This window comes from Excalfactoria chinensis, chromosome 5 (assembly GCF_039878825.1).
Source record: "Excalfactoria chinensis isolate bCotChi1 chromosome 5, bCotChi1.hap2, whole genome shotgun sequence".
Taxonomy (NCBI): Eukaryota; Metazoa; Chordata; class Aves; order Galliformes; family Phasianidae; genus Excalfactoria; species Excalfactoria chinensis.
In genome coordinates, this window is record NC_092829.1 from 9,921,844 (window position 1) to 9,944,026 (window position 22,183).

A 22,183-nucleotide genomic window follows, 5' to 3' on the forward strand; every position below is an offset into this window, starting at 1 on the left:
TGCTGTTCAGTAATCTCAATAGTTTATCTATAGATTACGTTTGATTTTAATTTCAATGAGGTTTAAGTGGTCTTTAAATAAAAACTTGTTTATAAGCATACTTTCTCATCTATTTTTCCTTGTAAATATTTTAGTATTTAACTGCACCAGTAATGTAATACATATAAGATGATAAAAAAAATAATCTAATCTGCTAGGGCTGTAATGATCAAGATCTAAAATTTTAAAGTGCATTATGTTATGTAAAGTCAGGGAATAGCTCTGAACAAGAACTGTTAGTAATTAGACAAATTAAGGAAGCATTAATGAATTTTAGGGTAGAAGAGGGAATTGCTAAAATCGGTTTTATACGGTGCTAGAAGCATTCAGTACTTTTGTCAATTCTTCATTCAGTGAAGCGCTCAGTGTTCAGATTAACCATATTTTAAGTTACTTGTCATTATTAACTCTCTTCAAGCATGCTATGCAAAACATATGGTATACAGGTTGTGCTACCCAGTTTCAGAAAGTACACTGAATTACAAAAAGTTAATTGTGAAAACTAGCAATTTTATACTTCAGAACTGTAGATTTTACTACTGCAAGCCTATTCATTTATTTAGTCAGACAGGCACAGTTCACCATGTGTGACAGCAAATGACCATCTACATCAAGCTCTCTTCAACCAACTCTTTTGTATGACATTAGAGAATGGTGTGTCAGTGAAAGACAATCACTACTTTCATGCACGTGGCTCTTCTAAAACTCACTTGACTCTTCCACTGCTAGTCATACTGTCTGATTTTTAACATTTTTTATTTGAGCAGTTTAGTAACTGTTCCCTGAGAAATGCTGTAAAGGAAAAAACATCTATGAAATTCCTCCTCCTTAGGAAAAATATGATCCCATACTTGGTTTTAGAACACCAATGAGATCATAAAGTGTCCTGCTTCTTTTATCATTGTTCACTCTTCTAACCACTCAAGCTAAGCTGCTGCAAAGGCACAGTCCTGCCTACAGCAGCAAATCAGCATGACTGTGATAAGGGAAAACGACCTTTCAGAAAATGAATGAATAAATAAAAAGATTAGCAGCATTCCCCAAGAAATGAGAGAGTGGGTGAGGGGAAATTCAGGCTGAACCATCGCCTTCTCCCATGATTTCAAGATAAGCACTCTAAAGGAAATTTTCTTTATCAATATTTTAATTATGTCAGCTCACAAATGCTTGACAGGACGCTTCCTTTTTAGTAAGGATCTGATGTGCACATTCACCAGGAGACTAACCCACAGCAAATATGAGAACAAATGCAGTAGACAAGAGAACGTACACTTTTAGTTTAATCCATTGGACACGGAGGAAATCTGAGCAGTCATAACTCACAGTTTGCAGAAAGATTTCTTTTGTAATATATTATTTGCAAAACAGCTTTCAAAGAGACACCAATTATGGCATCTATGTTTTCCATAATTTTGCACAATAACTTTTCAAACCGCAATACAGTAAATCCCCTATTATAAGAAAAGGAAAAAGTACTTCACATCATATTTTTCAGAAACCTTTTTTTTTTTTCTTATTAAATAACTACTTGCACAAGAGAAAGGTTACAAATTTTAAAGTACTTTTATTGCATATCTTTCATAATACAATTAATTGTTTTATTTCCACGATCAGTCAGACCTGTTTCCCCCACTGATATTTAACAAAACTGAAGCATTAGAACATGAGCATCTTAATCTTTTCTAAATACCTGGGGATTTGATTTGGCTAGATTTTCTATTTTAACCCATGCTTCTTCCCGTTCCTTCAATTTTAGCTTCTCTCTGAAAAAAAAATTTCAAAGCAAAAAATGGCAAAAGCAGCTTGGTGAATCCTGTATCACAACCGGCGTATTTTCTTTAACATTAAAAGAAAAATCACTAGAAGAATAAATTGCCTGGCAATGCCCATTGCAGCTTACAACCCAAAAAGTCCACTTCATGTTGGCGCTACAATTTGCATTGTATCAGTACCTCATGATCCCAAAACAACATTAAAAAGAAAAGAACAAACCCAACCCTCTCATGATAGCAACCAGCTAATGCGAGCTAATCTCTGCTAACTGTACACTGCTAGAAGGGTTATAACTCAAAGGGAAAAAATAATTGAACTATGTTATATGGATTCTTACTGTCATCTCGGTGGCTTGGGTTATAGTTTAAACAAGAGAAAAAACCCAGAGATATTTTAAATTGTACACAAATAGAGACACATTTATAAAACAAAACACAACAACAATCAAAATGCACAATAAATCATTCGATGGAGTCACAAGAAACGACACTTCAGAAGTAAGGTTTCTTTCTGTATACTTGAAGTTTTTCAAATTTAAGTTATTGTCTTCCCTGACCCTAATAAACTGTTTAATGCACAGACTAGAGCAAACCTTTGAAAGGTGGCAGAGTTGAAAAAGACTTTTTAGATCAACAGTGCTTAAAAGAAATACTTTTGGGCTTTATGGGGTAGCTGATCCTGGCTTAAAACCCAGCAATTATAATTCAAGTCTACACACAACTTGCCTGCAGCTCTTCACTAAGTTAAGCTTAAGAGTGGAGTAGAATTCACACTCCATCTAAACTCTATTGCAGTAAAGAATTCTGTTTTGTTTTGATGTCACCCATAGCATTCTGCCTGCCTTAGTTCACACTCAAAAGAAATGCCACAAAACAAGCCCACCCAATAACAACAAACTCAAACAGAAGAAAAGGAGAAATGATTGATTTCTGATATAATAAAAGGACTGCTACTCATTTGCCATAAGGGAAGAGAGATTTACACAGCCTTTGTTCCTTTAAAAAATATTCACGTTTTTGTCCATATTAAAAAAAAAAAAAGCAATACTACAAGTTCATCACTTCTCTGTGAGTTATAATAAGCAGCTCCAAAATTCAAGTAAGATTATCTATGTTAGAAATCTACATTACTTTCAGAATATTGTTTTAATACAAGTTCAGAATTTGAAACATTATTGAGGGAATTCTTAATCACTTAGAAATTAAAAATCAAATTAAAATCCAGATATTTTTAATACCTGCTTCTTAATCATGCTCCCAGTTTCTAAAGTAATGATTCACACATTTGATTTCTATTTCCAATCTGTTAAATAATTTTGAGATCCAGAGGAACAGCAGGTTTATGAGAAGTAAATTTATGAGAACAAAATATAGCTTCATTTTTGGGTATTTATCAGAAAAATTCTAGCTTCTAATTGCCTGCCCTGTTTCACTGGCCTGTGCAGGACAACATTACAGTCATCACAATTCTTCTGGCAAATTGTGCATTGTAATGGAGTAACAACTTTACCTTGGATAATTTCTGGAAAAACCTATACATGTGCATGTACAATGCAATGTCAAAAATACTGGAAAGTGTTTTGGGAAGGATCGAGTGATAACATGAGAAAATAACATTGTGTAAATACTGCATGCAAAAAATAAACACAGGATGTCAACTGAACTTTTCAGCAGATCATTTACAGTAGGCTCCATGACTAGCAGTGCCCTTTTCCAAAAACTAGCTTTAAGGAAGAAGGTGATACGCAGCAGTATTAGGCCAAAGACTATATAGGAAGAACCCCATTCTGAAGATTTTACAGTTCACATGTAATGAGAACTTTTACCAAGTGAATTTTGAGACTGTTGTACCATAATCAAGCGGGTACAACTTCTCAGTAGAGACATGGTAGCTTTTCAGAGCTAAAGCACTCTGAACAAATTATTCAAGAACAGACAGACACACTAACACGAAAACTTACTTCAGTTTTTCTGCTTTAAATTGCTGTGTGCAGTCATCGAACAGTTTTTGGTTCATCTCCATGAAGAGTTTCAGAGCATTGTATATCAAGCCATGTATTGTCCTATAAGTAAAACTTCTGGTTGAAACTCAGAGTACTTTAAACTTTGAAATCTATTTTTTCTGGTCAACAGAAGCCAATATAGCCTACATAACTGGAAAATTACACCATTTCAGAACAAATGGAAACAACACTAGTTAACGGAAGGTTTAGTTTATCCTCCAAAGGGCTAACACAATACTAAAGTTACCATTTTACTTACTCTATAGGACTACTTGTCATGTATATTTTCCATGAACTTCATTTTTTAATACTGTGTATACTAAGAGACCTAGGTTTGAAATGTACTTGCTGACCTTAACCAAGCTCAAGTTGTTAAAGAAAATGCAAGATAGCATTACAGTTTTTGAAATAAGTAACCTACTGGCAACAGAGTGATTATAAGGAGCCCTGAGACAACATTATTCAGTTTGGGAACTGCCACACAGCAACAGCACTTAGTTCAATACAGTTATGCCAGGCCTCTTTAGAAAAGCGTTAGAAAAGTGATGTGGAAAACTATGACGACAAAGATTCGCCTTATGAAGCACTTATTTTTACAGAGTATTTTACAGTTTCTAGTGCATAATCTAGTGCTGATCGTTAAAAGCAAATAGCAAGCAATCAGTTAAGTGACTACTTTGTAACACAAGTGAGTTGCCAGTGAAAGCGCAGTTGTACTGGGTAGCACCACTTCTGCTCAGAACAAAATGAATGCATGGCCTTAAAAGCCAGCAAAATAAATGCCAACAATCTTTGGCATTTGTTTGGATTACTCTATGCAGTTGCATCACTGAACCAAAATTTCACTTCTCAGTACATTATTTGTTACTGCTTACATTGAGCGATATTTATCAATCACTAACATAACTTTATCTGCCTTTTTTCTTTTCCTGTGTTTAGAGGTAGATTCAGTATGTGCTCTCGGCTAACTCATTGCCAGACCGCAGTTCATGGCCAGCACTACACTGTGGATACTTTCATCACCCCAGCAGTTGTGCCATAGCAGAAACAAAGAGGCCCTTTACAATGGAACAGCTGCAGAAAGAATCTGACCAGGACTGTTCTCATGTGTAAGTACTATGTTATCGCGGGGGGAAAAAAAGTGAAAACAGTCAATGGAGAAAGAAAACAGTAAACAAAGGGGGAAAAAAAAACAGCCAAGAAAAGGAAACAAAATGACCCAATCTAAAACATATTCTGCTAGAATTCAGATTAAATGCAAATGAGCAAAGAGGTTAGAGATTGAAAAATTAACTTTCTCTTCAGAAGTACCCAGATTAGAGATTAATGACAAATTATTCTCACATTAATAAAAATGCCATGGATTACACATACTAAAACATGTTTTTTTGTTTAATGGAAGAAAGACTCAATTCTCTTCATTTCTTGCTTGCAATTTTTGCTTATACTGTTTATAATGTTCAAAATTAACATTTTGACAACAGTAACCTTCTCTTTACTCTGCAACCCTGATGACATAAAGAGCTAAACACATTTAACCCTATTCAAAGACAGGATTCTGAGCTATTTTCAAGGATAAACTAGACAATAAAAGCAATATTTTGTTTGTACAAATGTTTCTTACTTGTTCCAATGTGTCTTTGAATTCCGGTATAAGGATGGAAACATGATGGGTAAAATCTTTGCTGCATTATCACTAATTAAACTCATAATATACTCATTATTCCAGTAGTACAATGCGCGCTCCGCAACCTAAGATGACATAGAAAAAAGGAACACTTCTTCAAACAATCTCTTAAAAAGCAAATATTTGGCAAAAACAAGCGACAGGTAAGAACAGCTGCAAACAAGATTTGGATTTTTGTAGCATGAACAAGAAGCTACTCATGGAACTAATGGAGAGAGGAAAACTGCTTTTTTCTCAACAAGGAAATGATTCAAACCATTCAAGCAGTCCAAGAAATGCTCTCCCCAAGAAAGTCTATCTGTAGAATTCAATTTCAAGAAGTGAAATGCAAGCGCTATATACTGATAAGTTTCATGTACTTCTGAAAACATCACAATTTTAAGCTGTTAAGGGTAATATTTTTAAGTAAATCATCTAAGATAAACTCTAGTACTGCACTCTTGAGAAGAGATAATAAGGCTAACGTTTGGACCCCCCAGTTTTGCCATAGATGCAAAGACTTTCTTTAACAACTGAAGTTAAACGTGGTGAATAATAGCAGATTGCTTTGTAAAAATCCTCACTGCATCGTGCATTTTGTAAGTACAGACCTGAAAGTGTGGACTGGACACACACTTGGCTAGCTGTCTGAAAAGAGGCTCCATAACTTTTACAAATTCAGATGGTTCAATAACATCTAAAATTTCTTCTAGCTCATTTAAAAACATGACTTCTTTTGGACTGTGAGTCTTTGGCCAGTATTTCAGCAGTGCCATTACAACCTGTAGAAGCAAAAAGAACAAGATTTTCATAATTAAAAAGTCTCGTACTAACTTATCTCCAATTAACAAGTCTAAACAAGGCTGAACAGAAAAAAAGCCCTCAGATGTTTGTCCCACATAACAGCAATGATGAGATATGGTGCAGCGTCACAGAAATAACTGCTACTATGGCTACAGAACACTTTCTCGGAAGAAAGTTTTACATTAAATATCTGTATAAAAATTATTAGAAAACTGAAGAAAGAACCTGACATACATCTCAATATGATAATCAACTCAAAGGGCAGATATGCAGCTACATATGAAGGGGAAAAATATCTGCCACTTAAGTGACAACAGCTCAACCTCCTATTTCTTGAAGGTGTTCTTCAAGTCTCAAGTAATGAAGTTCAATCATATTTAAGCAAAGACTTACCATAAATACTCGAACTGGCAGGTGACTGACTACTCCAGGTATACTGCTGTTAAATTTTATTTGACTATATTACTGTAATTAGGTCTTAACTTGCTCCATGATTAAATTACTTACCCATCTCATTTAAGTAGTTTTTTTGCCTAGCAAATCATGAACCCTCAAACAACAAGTTGGGGAAGAGGAACAAAGAAAAACAAATAAGAGATCCATAAAATGTGATATAGAAAAGGAAACAGTCTATTAGATGGCTCAACTTAAAAACAAAACTACATTCTTTTAAGAAGATACATTTATATAGTTTTGATGTAGTTTAAATATTGAGAGCATGGCTACTGGACTGTTGCAAACACCAAACTTTCTTGTTTAGAAAAAAGGAACAAGCTTATTTTCTGAAATAGATGGAATTCTTAAATTAAATAACAAATCTCGACTTTTATAAACTACAAGGAACATTCAACTTCAATGAAGTGATAACTCAATGAGAAATCAATGTATGTTCTTTATACGTATCATTTAATTGCCAAAGTAGACACTATGTCCTTAACAAAGCCTTGGGAAATATATGCAGATTTTATTAAATAATATTTTAAAAAAATAAATCTCATAACAATTAGCAGGGAAAACAAAGGGTTTTACAACCAGAATTTCTGAAGAGGAACCCAGCACATGCATCACATATTAAGAGATTAAAAGAACGATGTAAGCATTAAGTACTGATTTGGGATTAAACAAGGAAGCAAACTCAGATGATAGTTCAATCAAAGATGTAGCACCGTAACCAATGCCTGGAAGAAAGCTAAGAACTCAAGACTGCACACAACGTGAATAACAGAATGTCCAGAATTTCATAACTAAAACATTAAAAGCTTCGAGCAGAAGAAAGTTCTTGCTCAGTTGCACACTGCTTGATGAATCATGCTTACAATGGAAACAAGTTTAACTTAGTAAGATGCACTTTTGTTAGAAGCAATCATTCACTGATCACTACTTAGCAATTAAATGTGCTGGATTAGTGATGCAAAACACTATATACAATTTTGGACAATCGAAAGTATTCATCTAGGTATGCAGCTATGTGCAGCCAGACAAAGGTCTGGTTTTGTTTATGTTCCAAAGTTAGTATCTGATTCAAAAGGAGAACAGGATCTGACTCAAAAGTCTTGCATCAGTATGTAGCCACACGTGCCAAAAATCTGTGTGCCAGCGCAATATCAGCCTCACAACAGAGCACACTTCAGGCACGTAAATATCTGACTGCTTTTGTGGATGGGCTGTCTCAGGGAGAGTCAGCCAGAACAAAATAAGCAGAGTAAACTCAGTTTTGCTCCTAGAAGATATACCTTGAAAGCTTTATTAAATCATTTTCAACGTTGCAGAAAAATACATCCATTTGATATGTCAAAATAGTTAAACATTTGACTCTTCCTAACAAAAATAATTACATATCAATACTGTGTTCTCCAAGCCTCCTTCTTAAAGAGTCCACTGATAAAAATGGATATTAGTATCCCCAAAATACATAATAAATGCAAAATGAACTTACTGGTTCTGTAAGCGTGCTGTCCTTCTCCAAAAACTGAACTACACAGTATGCCAGCTGAAATCAAAGAAAATATTTTATTAACACTTCTTGTGAGATGGAACACACTGAAATCGGTGAAAAAGTACTTCTACTTTCGGAGATATTTCCTACAGTTATCTCTAATGAAGATATACACAACTGCAACAATTACCTCATGTTATGGAAGGTTGGCATTAAGTTATCACCTGAAACAGTACTCACATGCTGCTTTCATTTTCTAGGAAGATCCAACCTATACTATTAGGAAGCACTTTTATACTATTAACACTTGGAAATACTCAACATGAAATCAGACTTTTTGACAAAGCAATGCAATGTTTACTCACATCTATTATATCTTTGCTCAAATGCTCTACTTGTTTATACATAGTTTTTGCTTTGTAATAATTAAAGAAAGAATCTAAAGCAAAGGACTCCCAGAAGTTCACCTTGATACAAAAATAATTGCTCACTTTAACAATAAATGTCAGAATTTCACTTTAGCAAATGCCCAGTCAGAAGCCAGCACTGCAAAGGTTGAGTCAGTTCCTGCTGGAAAAAGAATAACCTGCACATCCATATCATTTGCATTACAAGGGAAGTTAAGCTTTCCTCTCTTACCCATAAGGAAATAGAATCTTCTCTAAATGAGATTTTTGCATGGTAAGAAGGAATTTGCACCTAATCTTGGTGATGAAAATGACCTGCAAATTATTGCTTTATTTCAGTTCTTCATTATTAAGAAAAAAAACACCTGCAAATCCCCTGGAAATAATGAATGTGGAGAAAGCACAGCATATGAAGCACATCTGTCTTCATAAACTCCACATGGAGAATAGCAGTTTGTTTCCCATTGGGCTCTATCTAGGCTACAGGTGAAAACCTAGAAAATTGTTTCTAGCTGACATAGCTACAAAAGAAGATCTGCAGTGTCTCCACTGAAAATGTCCATACCTAGAAGCTGCCCACTTCACAAGACCTGAACATCTTTTCTCTTTCTACACAGACCACACACAACAAAAAAAAGAGCTCAGAGCCCCATCCCGTCTGACCCTGAATGTCACATGGAACGAGGCATTCTCCACATCCCTGGGCAATCCATTTCAGTGCTTCGCTACCGTTATTAGTAAAAAAAAACAAAACAAAAACAAAACAAACAAACAAAAAAAAAAACCCCAAAAAAACCAAAAAAAACTACAAACAAACTTGGCTTATATCCCATCTCCATCTCTCATTTTAGTTTGAAACTACTTCCCCTTGTCATAACAAACCCCGCTAAAGAGTCTGTCCTCTTCTTTCTCACAGCCCCTAGAGTGTTCAGGTCACCCTAGAGTATTCTACAGGCTGAAAAGCCTTCTAAGTTCATATTTTAGCTCAGTTCCATTTTAATTAAAATTGAAAGTCACAATTCTGTTTTCCTAAAGTGTTTTCTGCTTTCTAAAACCTCAGTATCCCATACTGATTTAAAGATGTTTTCAACTTCATCACCAAAGTTAGTAAAAAGAATAATACACGGAACAGTTTCAAGACTTAAGATTCTCTACATATGATAAAAGAAACTATGAGCACCAATTCCAAACAGATACAAAGATCGGACTAGATTACAATATTTACCAGCTTCACTTCTGAGAACTGTTACTTTGCATCTGCGCCTAGATAGTCAACTATTATATCTTTTTCACTCTGAGTACCAGCAGTCCCACCAAGACAGAAATTTTAAATGAGAGAATCGCTGCACATCTTAAGTTCAGCCTGGTCATTTTTTTTTTTTTTCCTAATGCTTGTTCATGTAAGGAAGTTCAGTTGATAAGGCCGTTTTCTTCCTTGTTTTTGATGACTGCTAACAAGAATTTGCCTAGGCAATTTGAGGACTATACAAAGATGACTATATCTGGTAATTTTCACTATTAGCTTCCCTCATGTATAACTTGACTACACTGTCCAGTATTTCTTAATAACTGCTGCTGTTTCAGTGTGATTTGTTGTGGTATTGCTCTGGTGCCTCACATAGTAGTTTAATTCCAAGTGCTTTCTCATTTCATTCAGTAGAGTGTCAGAAAGTATGGGCATCTCTACACCTACCTTTTGGTGATAGGAATGCAAGTCATCTGAAGGTTTAGAATTACTAGCTTGTGAAGCAAGGAAAATAGATAATGACCAGTTCATCTCAGTCAGGTAGGTTAGAAGAGAAGGTGGCCATCACAGCAGACCCCTGTACTTGTTACTAAAAAAAACGCCAAGCAAATCTTACCTGTGGATGGTAAACACTGAGTGATTTCACCTTGTGCAGTGGTAACAAAACCTTCAATAAGAATATTTTGTGCTCCTCTTTTAATGGTAAGGCAAATCCATTAATTATGCTGTCAGGGGAAAAACAACCAATTATTCACAATATTCCAATATTCACTACTGTACAGCACATACAAAAAATCTTTGATTTTGTAACTTTTTTTAAGGTCTCTTGGAAAACACAATGCAGCAGAAAAAAAATACAGATTCAGTACGTACCAGTTTTTGATCCAGCTCTTTAAAGAACACAGCTTAACAGAACAGACAAATCAGCACCTGCCTATCCCTTGCCCAAGTCTTTCAGAGGTCCTAAGTTCTTCTTTCACAGATGACATCTGACTATGTCAGCACTTTAGATCCCAACTTTTGTTCTAAACTATTCAATATGAACAAAGCTTTGAATACATAATGCCAGCAGCATCTTCACTGAAATTAAAGAGTGACCCAAGACTGGACATTGAAGAGATCATTCCAGGACAACAGATAAATGAAAACATACATGGATTGCTAAAACACTTTTAGACAACTCCCCTTGGCAATCACTGCAGAAATTTGATGCTAACGTTACAGGATTATAACAGACACATATTGTTGAGAAATTAAGAGTTGTTAGAGCTGCCTTTCCTGTTACTCATAAGGAGCTCTTTGTCAACCCCTTGTATGAAACTCCTTGATGGATCACAAAAATCAATACAAAGCAGCTACAGCACAGAAGTCTAATTTGGCTACCAAAAATTTGATTAGAAAATCTAAGAAAAAAAAATACTTTATTTCTACAATTTTAACAGGCAAGTTTCTAATATTAAGTGCCATGAAACTTTTAACTTTCTAAATAAAAACCATGTAAAATAAAACTGACAGTGCTTTTAAAGTGTATTTCCATATACTTATTTTAAAAAGCTTGCATCTCTGGATGAGAAATCAACTGATAAAAACACCAGCTTTGAATAGGCTAGCAGCTTCATGTTGTACAACTTAGATTCCAGGGCTGTCAGTCACATCACTGAAGTTTACTTTAAGGAGATTAACAGAAGGTTCTCCTACCCTTTCTGTGCTTACCTGCTACATATTTAGTGAAGTCAGATGAATTTTTAAACAAATTACAAACTAGTTACATGTAATTACTGCTGCACTGCAGCTTATCTTTATTAGAAGGATACTAATGTAGAAAATGAAACTTAAATGATAAAAAAAATTATCACATCCCAAGAAGGTTGATCTGCAGTTGAAGTTTTTGCTCAGTTTCTGCACTCTTATACAAAACTTGAAGTTAAACCTCTCCACATGCTTGGAAGCTATTTTCATCTTGTCTTGTAACTGCTGGCAATCCCCAGCTGAATATTTAATGCCTCCTTTGAAGATCAAGACAGTTTAATTGGACAAAACCTACAACTTACCTTCCCAGTATTTCCAGTAATTCTGCTATGCCATTGTGATGTTCTGTTTCATAAATAAACCTAAAAAAAAAAAAAAAAAGAAAAGTTTCACTCAGTTTCTGGCAAACAGAGAAATACATCTACCACAGAGATGATCATCTAACATTGCGGGGAGCTTTGACCTCTCAGGTTTTAGTCACTCAGCAAAAAATAAACCTTGTGGAGTCCATGAAAACAGTTAAGCAGTCTTGGAAACTTTTCTAAACATAGTGGCACTTTGTGTTCTTGATGGCCCTGTTCTCTACAAGATATGCACGCTCCATAAGCACATTAAGGTGTCTTCAACGTTCACGCTTGCTCTTTTCACTCACATTTAACAACAGTGCACGCATTTCAGCTTTTTTAACAATCATACTCTGTCATTTCAATAATGCAAAACACAGTAAACAACGCTTTTAATATTAAAATAACAGAACATCTGGCACAATCAAATGCCATGACTCAACCTTCTATAGCACATGCAAGCACAAAGTGTTCGAACAGTTACTACTTATGGAACTAAAAAGCTATTTGGTATTAGACTCCTGTGCACACAAAAGGCTCAATAATAAACAGAAGTAATCACATCTTCATAAACTTTCTTCTGAAAGAACATTGTAATTTACTATACAATCATCTTTCTTATGGCCTGCTCAACTGCTTGAGCACAAATTTGTCAAGAAAGTTCTACACACAACTTCAGGTATTTTGAAAATAATGATTATTTTTTCCCACTTACTAGAAAGTATTATTAATTTCACTTAGTAGAAAATTATTTTCTATTTGCAAACTTCTCATAGACCAACACACTAACAAGCTGCTTTTAACCCAGAATGGTAGATATGACTGTTCTTTTCTCCTTAAAGATCCACTTGGTATAATTAAGGACAACAATTTCAAGCAAAACTAAATGCAATGATACAAAAATCTTAAAACAAAACAAGAATCAAACAAATAAGCTGGGACATGCTAACCTAATTTATATACATACATATTTTACTTAAGAAAAAAGATCAATATACCACAGGGACAGTGACTACAGGATAAATAAAGATCAGATATTTCTGCTTCCTACTAAGTTTATGTAGGAAGACTTAGAGGGAAAAAGTATATGAAAAGGAAACATTTTGAACAATTCTACACATTCTTTAAGAATCTGTCACGCACAATGCACTAATTCAAGACTGAAGTTTAAATAACTTTCCTCACTGGTACTCATATTCAGCAAAGTTTACCCCTAACAGCAAAGAATTTCTACTTATTTCTGCAATACTTCTGAGCTACGAGTGAGGTATTTTGTTCATTCTTCCCCTAACACTTTCCAACCTAAAATTTTGCAAAGAAAGGTCACTTCTACAGTGCATCTATCATATATATTTCAGATTGAAAAAGAAACATGGAGAATAATAAAAAGACTATGAAACTACTACAAAGTCATCATTAACAACCAGAATGTTTCTCAGTCTCTTAAAAGTCATGCACCAGACTTCCACTACCGCTGAAAGTGGAGAGCATGAAGCAGCAAGTAAAAACATAGTTCAGAAACAAATCATCGTAGGCTGTGATATTTGTTACACTGCTTGGTTCAGATATTTTACACAGCCATGATTTCTGAAAAAAATTAACACAATTTTTGCACATAGAAATAATTTTACCAGTTTATTTGAAAGACACCAGTATTTTTTCCCAGGGACATACTGGCTTTACTGGTTGTCTGCAGGAGATTGAAGGCTTACTAGTTTATTTTAAAGTAGCTCCTCTGCATCCTCTGCCTAAAGGCTCACTCGCTACCGCCATCTGAGAAGCAAAATTCATTCTACAGCTGGTCCTTCTGTGTGCCATTCATAAAACAGTAGCCAGTATGCAGAAGCTTTTTGCTGTTTTCTTAAAGTAGTTCATTTTGGGTAGAAAATGATAGAAAAAAAGGGCAGCATGTTCAAAGAAGTGTAAAAACTGATACATGGTATAATGACTTGTAGGAAAAAAAAGAAGTTTACAAAATCTAGAGGATCAAAAAAGGCACCGCAATCTTGCTTTCACACTTGATGACAGGCAGTTAAAACAGATTTCTAAACCTCTTTGGAAAGACTGCAGATTAAGTTTTCTTTTGATTGGGTGACAGAGTATAAAAACTACAGCATATTCCACAACAATTAAAAAGCTTTCACCAACCCCGAATGAAACATCTTAGGTCTGAGGAAAGAAAAGGCAGTAAATATGCTCCTTCAGTCAAATTCTGTCACTCCATTTGGGTTGCAATTTCTGCATTACAAAGAATTACATTTTATTCAAGTGCTGTTACAGTTATGACTACTACTACACAATAAAAAAAAAAGTCTCAGATAAAAATATTAAACCAGCCATCCAATAACATAATTCAAATATTGGCTGCCAAATTTATGCTGTGTGCAAGGCTACTCTAATTCAAATCTCTCAGGTTAGCGTCAAGTCCCATTAGATGTAATAGCATTAGGTATGAACTTACTAAGAATTAAAGACTGCTAACAGTTGAAACATATTTAGCTGTTTATCTGACCAAATACCCCACAAGAAAAAGACAGTGACATACCTATAAAATATATTATTAATTTGTTTTCGGATGTAAGCTCTCAGGCCTAAGAATTTCCCATATATTCTGTGAAGAGTTGTTTTAAGAAAATCTCTTTCCCGGGGATCTTCACTGTCAAAGAGCTCTAAAAGCTGCAAGGAGGGAAAAGGAAAGATTTACTTTACTGAATCTAATGCACTGCAAGAGAACGCGGATATAGAGCTTGAAGTTAAAATTTACATTGACCTTACCTGTAATACAAACTTCTGATCAATATATTTCTTAGCTATATTAGGTTGGAAATCTGGAGATTCTAAAAACCTTAAGAAAAATTCATAAACAAGCTGAAAAAAAAGTCCAATGAAAAAATACCATTAGTCTTATAAACAAAATAAAACATTTTATGACCAGTATATTACCAAAATTCCTAATTAGTTGCCCAGAATTACACTGTTTATATTTGTATAGCACTCATTTATTCACGTAACACACAATGAAAGCTTTGCTCCTGGCCTCCCAATGCAGCATGTTCTTATTTAGTATAAGAAGTTGATGTTGTTTCAATTACATTGAAATTGTACTGAGCTCCACTGCTCACATGACATAATCTAATATTCAACTTGCTCAGAAGTGTTTTAAAAACTCTGTTCTATGTTTGTCACAGTACCTCTCAAAGCTAGAACTGAGGCAGTCAGATCAAAGTATCCAGTGACAAACTGAAGCTCATCTAAAATCACAGCAGTTACATCCATATAACAAGAAACATCAAACCTTCAGCCTCCAAAACACTGACAACCAGTGAAAAGATTATCAGTGTAAATTCAAGATTTATTTAAAGTACTGTAGAGAGATTAACTGATATAAGGAGACAGGCAGAACCTGTACGATTTCAGATCAATAAAGAATGGATTTAACGTGAAAATTCTGTTAGATTAAAGCATGGGATGTCACATTAAGTACCTGCAGGTGAGGCCATGCAGCTTCTAAAGTTGGTTCATCTTCCTCTGGATCAAATTCTGCTCCAGTTGGATTGGAAGATGGTGGTAACGTTCGAAACATATTGACTGCAAACTGAAATCAGATGGTCTTTTAAGAACTTTGAAGTAAGTGAATGATTAAAAAAAGAATTCAAAGATGTTTTTAACTGAGAAGCCTTAACACAGCCTACTTAGTTAATATCTGCAGGAATATGCAAGCTATATAACTCAGTAATTTAGAGAAAAATGAAGTACATTTATTTTTCTTTGAAGGCCTTAAACTTGGAGAACACTTCTCCATGAAGCACTCTTTAAAGTACAAACTTATTGGTAGGGCTTCTTTGTCTCTTTGCGCACAAAGACATGTAAACATGCACATTTTAAACACTCAAGTAAATACTTATAAAAGGTTTAGACAAGTATATTTATATATACACCTGAAAAGAACTTGCAACCTTCAAAAGCAGAAGTCAGAGCCAGAGACACAAAACAAAGATTACATGACATTGTTATGTAAATTATTACCAGTTTCATTTTACACCGCAGGCATGTGGATGTGGAAATACCTCAAAACCAAATTCTGACCTTCGTCTCCTAGTGGCACTTCTCTTAACCCACACCCATCTAACTGGGCAGTTCAGCATCCTCAAGAAAGCAGAGCAGACTACAAGGATTTAAGGTGTGTGTGCACAGAGATACACACCATTTTTGTGCTTCCGAGTGCTTACCTAGATGCACACTTGTAGTATGTGTGAACCACAGCAGGGACCAGAAGACCCTTAAAAATGAAGTTTCCAAGTCCCTAGTACAGACAAACAAGTCCTTAGCAGTCTTGGGGGAAAAAAAAGGGCCAACAGGTAAATTTTAGAGAACCTCTTATATTTCAGTGTCAGAAATGTTCTGGAGGGCAGGCGGGTGCTGACAGTGCTTGTGTCGATTGTGCATTAATAATCATGGATAGTTCCAGTGCAATAATTTTGCAACAAATTTTGACAGAATACTTCAAGTTGTCCTCTTCTAGGTACTTCACCTCACTGAGTGCATGTTGAAATTTTTTCTTATGTAATATAATACACATAATCAGATATAATCCCAATTACATTGATACATGAAATGCACAATTATAAATTAAAATAAAGAACATTTGTTGGCAACAAAAATACTCGTGTGATTTTTAGCACACATTCTCAAGAGCGATCTCACAACAGTTTAGTACAGATTTAACAAGTCTACACTACTCAGCTCTCAGTTCTCCTGAAATGAAGCCAGTATCTTTGTGTACAAGAAAGGACTAAGTAGCCTGTGATTCAGTGGCTGTTCTTACGCCCCTGTGGAGTTTCTGATCCTAACTTCTACTGAGTTGGAGGGAACAGGTTTCTGTGCATTCCAGTAAGAAAATCAGAACAAGCCTTCATCTGTTAATATAAAGACAGCTATGGCTGTCAGTACTGAAAGAGAGTCATTCCTCAGTTCCACTTACAATCCAGATTAGGTAGGGCAGATGTTGTAAGACTCTTGATGAGTAAACAGTAAAATACAATCTATTTTGCGGTCTAGTAGTAAGTGCATCCAAGAGAGTCCTTCTTATTCTATTTTGTTGCTTGCTTACTTGGTATCAAACCAGCACATCTCAACTAACTTCTGAATATATAGATCAACTCAAAACTATGGGCCTAAACCATCTCTACTGCTTCAGACTGATCCTTTGATACAGATGCCTCAGTATTTTGAGCAGCTTGAACACACTGCAGGGACTGCCAAAATAAAAAGTGGTTTCTACCTTTTCATAACGATTGAGTGTATCAGGCTGCATTCAGAAACTCTTTAAGGCTATTCCTACTTAAAACACTGCACAGAGCTCTGCTTTAAAACATACAAATTAAATCACTTTGTTCATTATAAAAATACTACGATATTTTAAAATATATTTAGGTAGACACTTGTTCACAATGAGAATGTAAGCTGTGCTGAAAGGAGGACTATGACATATTCACAAGATGATTTACCACATCAGCTGCAGCTGGCTGCATAGAACATGAGCACAAGGCATACATGCACTCCATTCTAAGTGTGTACCACAAATATCAGAAAAGATTACTTATATACTGCTACTGATATTTGATGGATGCAACAGTTTGTGTTTATTTATATTCTAGCTACAGGTCTGCCCAAGTATTACACTTAAATTCTGCTATTCACAGCATACTGTCTGTAATTGCCAAATTTTCAGATGATATGGGAGCCAAATGCACATCTTTATCCTCTTCTCAGTGTGTTATAAGGTGGTCTTCTTTTCTTTTCAAATAATATCAAAGTTTATTTAACCATCATTTCAAGATGATCCAGAAGTTCTGACAAATCAAACTAGATCTGTTTAAATATGTTGTTTTCCAGAGGAATCCACTCCAACTATCTGCGGTGGGACTCTGGGAAAAGCAGCAGGCAGGCAGGCATGCTTCCCCATTTGCATTATGACTGCTAATCATTTATCAGCTCCATTCACAGTTTAGAATAATGCTGTAACATTACCTACTAACTGGCGTATGTAAGCACTGTCCTGCCTTCTCACATCTGACAGATGGCAGAGCAGACAGTGGGAGGCAGTATCAAACTGCATCAGCTAAATCTGCAAGAATTACATCATATTCCCATGAAGGAAACATCATCCTCATGCTCTGTTTTCCTCACAGTATTCCTTCACATCAGGGATGCAGGTCTGATTTTGACTATGGCTAGCATATTAATTACTCTTTCAGGGAAAGAAAACTGAGATTTATAAAGATATTCTAAAAGCATGGACATCAATCAACTAGCAACCTCCAACCTTCCTTTAAAAAAGGCAAAAACTTGCAATAGCCAACTGTCTTCCAAAAAAAATGCCAAAAAAACTAGGGATGATGAGACTTCGAACTCCCATTTCCTCAGACACCTTGGAACTCCCACTTCTTCTGTTAAACAGAAGAAAAATCACAGCCTTTTCTAGATGAGGGAGTCTCAGGCTCTTGCTATAGTGAAAGAAAAGCCTGTCTATGCCGCTAAGATTTAGGAAAACTTACAACAAATTTGTATCATTGTGTCCTTTATCTTTTGGTCAAATGGCTTCCCATAACCTCTGTCTTTTTACCTAACACATGAGATGCAAACTACAAAGCCCAATTTCCTCCAAGGATGAATTCCCACAGCTATACTTAAGCAAACACAGCATAAAGGATTAATTAACATCCTCTCAATAACACAACAAAACCTCACCATCTCCTCAAAATGTATCAGATTTGAGTCCTTATGAAATCCAGGCTAGTATGCCAAAATTCCCTCTGCACTTTTAGCACTGACACCCTTGACTCTGAAGGATGTAACTTCAGAGGATAGGTGAACAAAAAATAAAAGAGAAGGCAAGCATGCTGCATTTTTACAGCTTCACAGATAAGTTCTGCTGTTATGGTTATGTTCCCTGTTTTTCTGGCGGCCCATTTTCTGCAATGCTACAGAAAAGTTTCAAGTGAGTAGGCATTACAGAGAGAACATGGCACACATTCTTCTCTTCCCTTCTGCTGAGCAGTCCAAGTGAAGCTTGACGTGAACAGCTCTGAATGACAAACTCTGTAATCTGACAGCCTGTATTCTCTGTATATCAACAAACAAAGCAATCCAAATAGCTAAGCGGAGCCACAAATATTACACTTTTACTCTCAGTAAAATCTCTCATTCCATGCTGAGTATCAAATTAAACAAACAAACAAACACCCCTACCCACATAACCAGAAATAACACTTAAAAAAATCCCCATGCTTGTAACTGAGTATGTCACCTTATTTTCAGAACATGTGAAAAGTAGCAGTGAAAATTCCTTTAACTACTGAAATGATCTGTTTATAAAATACAAACTTATTTCCTATATATTATCAATTCTAAACTTAATATTGGTCTGTGTGTTTCACAAAAAAAAATTACCATCCACAAGTACTCCATCATCATCAGGGAAAGTATTCTGGAAGCTACAGAGACAAGTCTCATTGATCCAAGCTTCAAATGTACTTATTTATCAGAACACTACAGATACAGCATTTCCTTGGCCTCCTCTGAGCTCTCTTCAATATCCCCTGACTGGTCACAGCTGATGAATGTTTATATTGATGCTCACTTTCACTGACATAATACAGATGCTGCCCATCCTTTCCTGAGATGGAAAGCAGCCATCACATGGTATTACACAAAGCTAACAATTCTCACAAGAGCTCCACCCAACTCATGTAGGAAAATGTCAGCGCTTCTGACAGATTAGCGTACAACAGAACTATCTCACAAAGCCCCGTTTTCTTCAAAAGCCAAGCTAAATTAAATCATAGATCCCTTTACTAAACAAGAGAATCTGCAACGCACACTTTTTATCAAAATAACTGCATTTATTATTTACATTTACATTTATCATTACTACTAAATAGACAACTTGTAGAAATCACTGCCCTAAGTACCTGGCCTAGACAGTATGTTAACAAGGAAAACAAAAATGTCACATACACACTTATGCACATAAATACTCGTATACAGACGAGTAACTGGCAAATCATGAAGGTGAACAGAATGACACAGCCATCCACACAGACAAAAAGAAAAGAAAAAGACTTCATCTTTAAGAGCAACTTCTACACTCATCACTGGCGATACTAGGATGCTAAACTAGGTGGATTATTATGCCAAATTTGGTGTAACGAGACCTACAGACAGATGTAGACAGGTCCCTTAAATATACAGAAGACATTACATTGATTTTACCTTAAAATCCATATAATCGATTCGCGAACCCACTGCTAAAACTTAGCAATTTTTTAAGGCTGATTTCATGGAACAGTTTTCTCTGTTATCTGTTCTGAAAGAACCACATTCCTCCTGCAATAGTACTGTAAATCTCTTTCTTTCTGGCATGCACATTCATATTGAGGAATACATTTTGCTATCTGAATTTAACCTAGTCCAGGTCTGATAACTGAAAATATATATCACAATGCTAAGTTATATGGAAGGAAATTCGCACCTTTTGGAATCTAATACCTTTAATAGTAAAATTCCTTAGAATGTACTTGGAAGAACCTTTAAAGACTGATTTGGAGCAGGATCTCAAAATCTTACTAAGTTTGTTATATTTATGTTAAACTTACATTGTTTTCTCACCACCCTAAAAACTCATCCCAAGCTATTAAAGATCATGGGAAAACACCTTCATGTCACACATAGTCAAAAACAGTTTGCAAACTGTGTAGTTCGTGACTTGAAAAGACACCATTCTGTTCCCAGACCAATTGCTACTCCAGTCACCATAACAAGGACAGAAAGATTCTCTTGTAGTTTAGTTTCATGGTCTACTCCTCTGGACTGTGCTTAAATATGACAGAAAAGTAAAGCAGGTCTAATTGCCTCAGGATTAGATAGTGAAAGGGGGAAAAAACACAAGTCTAAGCAGTTTGTATAGCTTGTTCCAGCAGAATTCTCATCTGTGTACAGTATAAGGTCCAACTCTCATTCTCAGCTCTGAATGCAGGAAAAAAAATAAATCAATTTCAACCAACAGTACAGGTGTCAAGCTTCCACAAGTGATTTTAATTCTCATCTTACAAAAAATATTCTCAAATGTTCAGTTTCTTTTAAAAACTAGACACCTTTAACTTCCCCAGTTTTTATAAACTACTCCAAAATAAATCTATGGGGAAAAAAAGGTGAGGTTTCTGGAGGTACAAAGAGCTGGGAAGGGACAGAACCAGAACAACTGACCTAAGCTGGCCAAAGGGATACTCCTCATCATACAGTATCATGTGGAACTATAAAAACTGGGGGAAACAGGCTAGGGGGCAGTAGCTGCTTGGGTACTGGCTGGGCATTGGTCAGCCAGTGGAGAGCAATTGCACTATTCACATACACACTCTCTTATATTTGTGTGCATGCACATATATATCATTACTATTATCTTCATTATCATCACCATTATTTTATCCTTCCTTTCTGTCCTATTAATCTCAGCCCATGAGTTCTTCTCCCCCCTCCCCACCCCTCCCAGTCCTCTTCTTCTTACCACAAGGAGCAGGGAATGAACATACGGCTGCATGGTGCTGAGCTGCTGCCAGGTTAAACCACAACAGTACCCAAACTTCTACCATACAAAGAAGGGAATCCAATAATGGCAAAAAAAAGATTTTATAAAACGCAATTATATTGCCATTTTGCTGATGTACAGATGGCAATTGATCTTCTTTGAGGATTTCAAAGTAAGGTTTTTTATAATAGACTGACAGAGCTGAAGAAACAACTATGAATTCAACAAAATAATCAGACTGGTTCCCGTCACTTACCATATGTACTACTTCAGGGTAAATAGGTTCTGTAATCACATTGCGATTGTGTGTGATATATTCTACCATTTCACTTAAAGCTGCTCGTTTTACTTCCTTCCACTTTAGGTCACTTAGTGGATCAGAAACAAAGTCAAATAGTACACAACATTGTCGTAACTTCTGGATAAAAAGCTTTTCTTGATCAGCAGGAGGAACATCTGAAAAGTGAAAATAATGGGTTATAAGTTACGTTGCAGCAGAGTTCACACTACTCACTTTTATTTCCCTGAGACAGACAGACACTGTGGTCATTGTGAGCAAACTTCTTGAATCTTCAAACAAATTTCAGAAATACAGTGGTCCAGAATATTAACTCCATAAAATACAGAACAG

General features: G+C 35.6%; 1 protein-coding gene across 4 annotated transcripts in view; it reads right to left on the reverse strand.

Moving 5' to 3' along the window:
• The window catches only part of PPP2R5C (protein phosphatase 2 regulatory subunit B'gamma), a 69,331-nt gene that overhangs the window by 5,215 nt on the left and 41,933 nt on the right, over positions 1-22,183 (reverse strand). For all 4 annotated transcript variants that reach the window (XM_072337208.1, XM_072337207.1, XM_072337210.1 and 1 more), the window contains 11 exons: positions 21,809-22,008; positions 15,451-15,561; positions 14,742-14,834; positions 14,512-14,642; positions 11,925-11,984; positions 10,490-10,598; positions 8,221-8,274; positions 6,092-6,262; positions 5,439-5,566; positions 3,773-3,874; positions 1,730-1,802 (listed from right to left, as the gene is read on the reverse strand). In XM_072337208.1, the coding sequence (XP_072193309.1) occupies positions 1,730-1,802; positions 3,773-3,874; positions 5,439-5,566; positions 6,092-6,262; positions 8,221-8,274; positions 10,490-10,598; positions 11,925-11,984; positions 14,512-14,642; positions 14,742-14,834; positions 15,451-15,561; positions 21,809-22,008 (1,232 nt within the window). The remainder of the gene's footprint in view (positions 1-1,729; positions 1,803-3,772; positions 3,875-5,438; positions 5,567-6,091; positions 6,263-8,220; positions 8,275-10,489; positions 10,599-11,924; positions 11,985-14,511; positions 14,643-14,741; positions 14,835-15,450; positions 15,562-21,808; positions 22,009-22,183) is intronic.